Below are 7,961 nucleotides of genomic sequence, written 5' to 3' on the forward strand. Positions count from 1 at the left end.
TGCTCACCCTCTGTCTTTCTCTCTCTGTGGAGCACTCGTTCACTAAGGCAAAAACCTCTTTAAAAAGCCTCTGATTACAACCCAACAGAAGTCTTCTCTTTAGATCAGGGAACAAGGTGTGGGGGTTCACATTCCGACACTTCTCAAGTGAAAACCTGCCTGGACACTCACCGGGGACTCCTGCTTCCCCTCTCTCCAGGCCGGGGCCGCCTGCTCGGACCTTGTGGGCACCCCCTTCGCCGAGCGGCCCCACGGTGAACTGGAAGGGGCTGCCGGTCACGTGCTGCCCGCGGTACTTGACGCTGACGGTGTGAACACCCATCTCCTGGGGCACGAAGCGGACGCAGTGTGAGCTCTTCCCCATGGGCACAATCTCGGCCTCGGTCACACGGCCAGAGGGGCTGGTGACGTGGGCCGACATGTCACTGCTGTTGATTTCTAAAAGGGGACAGGAGAGAAAGGCTGAACGTCCACATTGCACAGGAAGATACTCATGAGCTCCTCGAGAAACCAAGCAAAGAGGACAGAAAAGATGTTACAGGGACCAGCAGTTAGCGTAATGGCTATGTCGCTGGACTCCCACGTAGTCGACTGCGGTTCGCGTCCCAGACCCGGTGGCTTAAAACTCACGCCGGGTGCATGTGTGTGCGTGCCCAAGATCCCGAGAGGAGAATGGAGGAGAATGGAGGAGAAGGGATTGCGACGTGGCCATCCCCCCTGGGGGGTGATTTCTTGCTTACTGTCTCTCTATCTCTCTCTGTCTGGCGAGCGCACGCACCCTGTAGCAAAAACCTCTCCCCCCCACAAAAAAAAGAAAAGATGTTACACAAAATGAGAAATGGAAAGCAAATGAAAACACAGCCCGTATTTTCATTTTAAGAAATGAAAACGAACACGGGAGACTATTTTTCCATCAAATGATTTGAGACGTGAGGAGGAGACTGCCCGGTGCTGGGGGGAGTGTGGAGTATGGAGACACGGGCAGCCTGCCAGGACGTGGCAAGATCTGAAATGCACCATCCCAGCTACCTCACTCCTGGGCATCCATCCCATACCCAGCAGCCTGAGCACCTCAGAGTGGCACCAGTCACAGGGGTGAGGTGTGGACAGGAGGGGAGGTGGATTAGACACAAACTGAAATCTTATGGAGGCCATAGGAAGATGCTGCGGCACCCACGTCCTTTCGTTTCAATGGTCAGACAGTATGTGCACCTGCCAGAAAGAGGTGGGGGGCGGGAGAACGCCCCCGTGGGCCGTCACACTGGAATCCCCTTTCCCTCCATTTCTCCATGCTGTTAGAGAACACGCACATGGTGTACCTTTGAAGCCATGGCTGGGATTCGAACCATGTCCAGTCAAGTAGGATCTGGCTTCCTTAGCCACTAGGCTGCAGACATGGCGCCAGACATATATTCTTTGAGGTAGAAAGATGTCCACAAGACAGAGGGAAGCATAAAACGGCGTGACAGGAAACTGAGCACGTGTGACCGTAGGATGGGGGCAGCTCTGGGCCTCCGTGTGAACCATCGTCTCCCCAGAAAGTAGGACCGGAGGTGACACCGTCTCCCTCCATAGTGGAGCACATGAACTCTCATGAGCACAATCGATAGAGCTCTTTACAAAAGATCCTCTTCTGACCCTGCAGCTGCTGGGGTTTTAGCCAACTCCCACATGACCCATGCCGATGTGGGTCATCAACTCTAAGAAGGCAGAGTACAGAGATACGCAACATTTCGGGCAAGACGGGAGACGCAACCAAAACCTCCCCAGGAAACCACCATGCAAGCTGCACCTGAAGATGCCAATTTCCTTCTCTGCAGAAAGGAGAAGGATCCAAGCAACTCCCCAGCCCAGGCCTGCTCCTGAGCGGAGGAGCCTTGAAACCTCCATGTACACGGTGAGTTCTCTTTGGGAGGGTTCTGTCCAGAACCACCTGGGTGCCATTTCAGGCAGACTGTGTGGCTAACTTTGCCCCATGAAGAATGATCCACAGCTGAAGAGGCCCACCCAGCTTGGCGGCACGCCCTTCATCTTAATTTAAGGAATGAAAGAGAGGACTGGAAATATTAGAAGGAGCCTGGGGAACTGCCACTTCTTAAATGCTTCCAGAGAACGACAGGATCAGGACCAGCCCTCTCACTGACGTTATTGTATTTGACAGACAGTAAATCTAAAGGGCCAGCCAGAGATGGGGTGGTTAAGGCAGCTGGATCCCACATGGCTGACTGCAAGGTTCCAGTTCCGGACCTGGCGTCTTGAGATACACGCTGGGTGTGTGTGCATGCATGCCCAAAGTCTCCCTGCCAACATGTCCCCAGTGAGTACATGTACCCTCTGGCAAAACTTATTTAAAAAAAAAAAATGCCAGTAGTTGGCATAATGGCTATGTCACTGGACTCCCATTAATTGACCATGGTTCGAGTCCCAAACCCGGTGGCTTAAACTCACTCCGGGTGCATGTGCGTGCATGCCCAAGATCCCGAGAAGAGAATGGAGGAGAAGGGACTGCGGCATGGCCAACCCCCTGGGGGTGATTTCTCGCTTCCTGTCTCTCTCTCTCTTTCTGTCAAGGACATGCGCCCATATAGCAAAAACCTCTCTCTCTCTCTCAAAAAAAAAGGAAAACAAAAAGCCCTAACATATAGCTACATTTCCCCATGTGACACAATAATAAAGGCAGTGCTTCATTTGGAAGAAGAAAACAGGGGCGGGTAAAAGATTGATTTTTCTTGAATGGGCCTGTGTGAAATGAAGATGAAACGGGAAGGTTCTAACAGTGCACTTGGATGGTACGTTCCCAACCTAAACTTTGTGCCCAAAGGTGCCCAGTGCCCTGAGGGCTGGTGCCCAGGCTGCCCTGCTCCGCATCCCGGCTCTTACCTGGGATTTTCAGGTTCAGGTCACAGATGCTCCCAACGGTGGCCACGGACGGGGCACGGCTGGTCCGGGTGATGCTCTCCTTGACCCTGCCTTCCCCGCTGATCTTCACAGTAAACGGGCTCCCTGCAAGAACCCAGAAGGCCCTGGTGAGCAGCCCGCGGCCTTGATGCGGCATTGACGGAAAACCCAAGCATCGCCCGGGCAGGGTGAGGGGGACACTCACCAGGCACGTGCTCGTCGGCAAACTTGGTGGAGACGATGTAAACCCCGGGCACGGTGGGGAAGTAGGAGACCTTGCAGGTGCCGTCCTCCAGGTCCTCGGTCTGGATGTCCACCTTGCTGGGGCCTTCCACCGCCAAGGATATGCCACCGTAACCTGCAACACAGCAGCCCCAGCTGGTCTGACAGCAGCTACTCAGGAAGACAGAGCTTGAAGAATGAAGAAAGGACGGCCAACACTTGCAATTCAGTTATCTCCGGACAGCAAGGAGAAGTAACAACAGCCTGTGTTTCCAAAGACCTGGTTAAAGGCTCTGAGAAGGCCTGCAGTGGAAGAGCTTAGACTGACCATGACACTGATGAAAGTACCCTTTCCTACTAACACCCTACGGAGGGTGTGTCCTGTACAACCTGCTGGGAAGACAGCCCACGTGCCTCAAGGAATGTCACATGTTGCTTCGGGGCTTACTGCAGCCACAGACCTGAGAATCTGAAATCAAAATAGCTGTCCTGACTAGGTCAGCAGCGCTGGAGGTTTAAGAAAATGAGAAATTAGCAAGAGGGAGATCAGCAGTTAGCATAATGGCTATGTCGCTGGACTCCCATGTAGACCGCGGTTCGAGTCCCAGACCCGGTGGCTTAAAACTCATGCTGGGCGCATGTGTGTGCATGCCCAAGATCCCGAGAGGAGAATGGAGGAGAAGGGATTGCAGCGTAGCCATCCCCCCTGCGGGGGGTGATTTCTCGCTTTCTGTCTCTCTGTCTCTCTCTGTCTGTCTGGTGAGCGCACAAGCACTATACCAAAAACCTCTCCAAAAATAAATTAGCAGGTGGCATGGTTTGGTTAAAGGTGCTGGATTCTCACATGGCCAACCATGGTTCAAGAAATTAGCAGGAGGCATCTGCACACCAGGACCAGAAATTCCCCCATCCCTCTCTCCTGGTATGGTGGCTATGTCTAGAATTCACCAATGCCACTATCCCTCAAGAACGGAGAGGGACAGTAGGTGGCTTAGTGGTTAAGGCACTGGTCTACCATACAGCCAGCTGCAGTTTGAGTCCCGGACCTGGCGGCTTGAAACTCATGCCAGGCGCGTGTATGTGAATATCAAAATGCTGAGAGGAGGGAACCAGCAGTTAGCGTAATGGCTATGTTGCTGGACTCCCACGAAGTCGACCGTGGTTTGCGTCCCGGACCTGGTGGCTTAAAACTCACGCCGGGCGCGTGTGCGTACATGCCCAAGATCCCGAGAGAATGGAGGAGAAGGGATTGCGGCGTGACCATCCCCCCTGGGGGGTGATTTCTCGTGTTCTGTCTCTATGTCTCTTTCTGTCTGTCTGGCGAGCGCATGCACCCTACAGCGAAAACCTCTTAAAAAATAAAATAAAAATGCTGAGAGGAGACTGGAGGAGAAGGGATTGTGGCATGGCCATCCCCCCAGGGGGGAGTGAGTTCTCACTTTCTCTATCCTCCTGGTGAGCACACACTCTGTAGCAAAAATCACTCAAAAGTTAAAAAATTTTTTTAAAAAAGGAAAAATAAGGGAGAGGATGAAGGCGCTGGGATGTGGCAGAGCTTGGGAGAGGCCTATCCTAACCCAAGCCAGCTCAAAGAAGGACAGGAAGAGTCCTCTTTGCAAGAAGCACCGCTCAGCTGAACACCATCTTGGCCAGTGGCCCAATGCTCCTCGCAGGGGGTGACTCCAGGGCACTCTGGGCAGCTGAGAACATGGTGGAGGTGCAGATAACAAAACAGGGGTCTGAGCTGTGGCTCTGGGTTCAAATTCTAGAAGCAGACAGGAATATATGCCTGAAGCCTTAATTTATTACCTATAAAACAAAAAGATAAAAACATCCACTTTGCCAGTGGTCATGAGGCTTAGGTAACACAGGCGGAAGGTTCTATGGAAGGATGCTCAGGAAGAAGAGTTGGGAAGAGGAAAGGATGACGCAGGCTGAGCAAACACAGGCCAGTTCCCAAAGTTCTGGGCCTCTTCCCCAGGATCACCCCACAGACCTGCATCCCTCGTGTCCACGATGAAGTCGGACATCTCGAACGTCCGGCCTTCCGACAGGCCTCGGCCATAGACTTTGGCCCGGCGGGCATCACCAATCTCAGACTGGACCACCATGATGGACACGGGGCTGTTGGCCACATGGTTGCCATTTTTCTTGATGCTGACCAGGTGCTCGCCCACCTCTCGGGGGATGAAGGAGATGCCTAGACAGGAGCAAAGACCAGGATTTGAACAACTGTGGGGATGGAGGCACGGACATGAGAGGAAGGCGCACTCCCAAGGATAGAGATATGACTTCCCTCTCCACTGTCCAGCAACCCCGAGCGCCCAAGAGTGTCAATGTCACCATGCAAAAATGCACTTGGACATTTATAACATGAGTGACGCAGGGAGTTTGTCACCGCCATCTCCAGTATGCCACCAGTTTCCCAAGGAAGGACCACAGGAGTCCCGTCTTCCACCCAGGAGGTCTTGGGTCCAGCCAGGAGAACAGCCCGGACTCACCAATGTGGTTGTTGGGCAGCCGCTTCAGGAGGCAGGGCTCGTCCCGGCCGGACGGGGCCTTGATGCTGGCCGTCAGCGTGCTGAGGTCGGTCTCGCTGATGTCCAGCAGGAAGTCGGCGGCCGAGCCCAGCTTCACCTGGGAGCACCGTCTGCTGTCATCTGGGAAAGTGCCCGCAACGTGAGTCCCCTTAGGTGTGCCGATCCCAGATCTCCACAGCTCTCACCCCATGTGCCCCTTACAGATGAACAAGCAAGAATCCGGTACCCAGGGCAGTGGGAAGGCAAGCCTCAGACAATGAGCAGACCTAACCAATGAAGAGGGACTGGACCGCATTCCTGGTCAAAGGGAAGACGAGGAGCTAGCAGAAACTAGGGACTAGAGTCCCCTGGGACCACATTTTTAAAAATCTTTGGCAGAGCTGGTAGGTGGGTGGCATGATGGTTAAAGGTGCTGAACTCCCACATGGCTGACTGCGATTCAAGTCCTGGACTAGGTGGTTTGCTTTCTCGCTTTCCCTCTCTCTCTGGTCAAATTAAAAATTAATAATAATAAATAAAATTAAATAAAATAATTCTAAAAAATTTAAAAAAAAAAAAAAACCAAAACACTTTGGTATCAGAAGGGACCTCCCAGTCCCACCACACCGATGAGCATTTCTTAGGTAAATACTGATCACACCATGCTCTGTGCAGTACTGCTTCAGAGACTGGCCTAAGCACCTGGGGAGCACGAAGCTTGCTCTGTGCATCTTCCTGATAACCTGCTAGGAGCAGGATCCAAACACAGCAAGCAGAATAGAGGCCTACAGCACAGGCTTTGGCAACTGGCCTTGAATTCTAGAATATCCACCTGCAAACATGGCTAAGCCTCATTTTCCCACCTGCAAAATGGAGAACAGCCCCCCCCCACCACCACCACCATGTAGCCTAGTAATTAAGACAGCCGGAATCCCCATGCCAACCATGGTGTGAAGCCTGGCCCTGGAGTGTTGAAACACATGCTGGGAACATGTGTATGTACGTGCACAATCCCAAAGGGATGTAGAAATGGAAGAGAAGGGGTTACGGCATGACCACGCCCCACTGGGGGGTGCTTTCTCCTTTTCTTTTTCACTGTCTTTAGGGAGAACACGTACCCTCTGGCAATTAAAAAAAAAAAAAAAGGGCAGAAAATCTATTTAGAAGTGTCGCCAAGGGCCTTTGTGATTGCTGGTATACTCACGCAATCAAATTCTTTGAGGGCCTCAGTTCAAGAGATTGCCCTTCTGGCTTATTACCTGGTGATGATGGCATGTACAGTATTCTCAACTGGATTGGTCTGAGCAGTATTTCATCATGCTGGGTAAAGTATTTTTACAAGCAAAATGAGAAACAGTGATTGACTGTTTAAAAAATAATTAGAATAATAATAATAATGATTGGGAAAAACATTGAAAAGATATTGAAGGATGAAGTGGGGAGATTAATGTCTCTGTACTGACTGACATGCATGACATTCCCCCCTCCCCTTTTTTTTTTTTTGAGAGGTTTTTCCCATAGGGCGCGTGCGCTTGCCAGACAGACAGAGAGAAAGAAAGCAAGAAATCACCCCCCAGGGGGGTGGCTACGCCGCAATCCCTTTTCCTACATTCTCCTCTCGGGATCTTGGGTATGCACACACACACACCCGGCATGAGTTTTAAGCCACCAGGTCCAGGACTCGAACCACAATCGATCGACTACATGGGAGACAAGTGACATAGCCATTACGCTAACTGCTGGTCCCTGCATTCCATTTTGAAAAAGCAATGTAATACATTGTAAAGTTATATGCAATCCAATGTAATATAAACAAGATTATGATGATAATAAAAAAATTAATTTAAAAAAGAGAGAGATTACCCTTTGCATGCTAGAACTATGTGGCACAACATGAGCGCCCTCCAAACAGGAGCTCTTGCCTTTTCCTGAATTAGCAGCTAATGGAGGAATTTAGCAGCCTGAAATTAAGACTTGCAGCCTGGTTCCTCTGTGAATCTCTGAAACCTAAACTCACAGACACCTAGCCTGTTGCCGCTGGTTTGAGGAGGAATGTGGCTACTGGGGCAGCTGTACCCCACTAGAGAAAGCCCAGAGCAAGCCACAGCTCTACCTGTGATCTTGGCCGTGAAGGGGCTGCCAGGGATGTGCTTGTCGTTGTACTTGACCAGAATGCTGTAGTCGCCCGGCAGGGTGGGCAGGTAGGTCACTGTGCAAGTCCCGTCTTTGTTGTCAATGCAGCTGATTTCTGCCTTGGAGGGCCCCTCGATAGCCAAGTCCAGACCACCTGCAAATGTAGCAGGAAGCAGGTGGTTAGGGAAA

At 51.7% G+C, this 7,961-nt stretch overlaps 1 protein-coding gene across 6 annotated transcripts in view; it reads right to left on the reverse strand.

Moving 5' to 3' along the window:
* The window catches only part of FLNB (filamin B), a 158,587-nt gene that overhangs the window by 19,455 nt on the left and 131,171 nt on the right, over window positions 1-7,961 (reverse strand). For all 6 annotated transcript variants that reach the window (XM_006169179.3, XM_006169178.3, XM_006169177.3 and 3 more), the window contains 6 exons: window positions 7,753-7,926; window positions 5,622-5,780; window positions 5,117-5,320; window positions 3,104-3,256; window positions 2,881-3,003; window positions 172-438 (listed from right to left, as the gene is read on the reverse strand). In XM_006169179.3, coding sequence (XP_006169241.1) covers window positions 172-438; window positions 2,881-3,003; window positions 3,104-3,256; window positions 5,117-5,320; window positions 5,622-5,780; window positions 7,753-7,926 — 1,080 coding nt within the window. The remainder of the gene's footprint in view (window positions 1-171; window positions 439-2,880; window positions 3,004-3,103; window positions 3,257-5,116; window positions 5,321-5,621; window positions 5,781-7,752; window positions 7,927-7,961) is intronic.

The sequence above is a fragment of the Tupaia chinensis genome, unplaced genomic scaffold, assembly GCF_000334495.1.
Source record: "Tupaia chinensis unplaced genomic scaffold, TupChi_1.0 Scaffold146828_1, whole genome shotgun sequence".
Taxonomy (NCBI): Eukaryota; Metazoa; Chordata; class Mammalia; order Scandentia; family Tupaiidae; genus Tupaia; species Tupaia belangeri.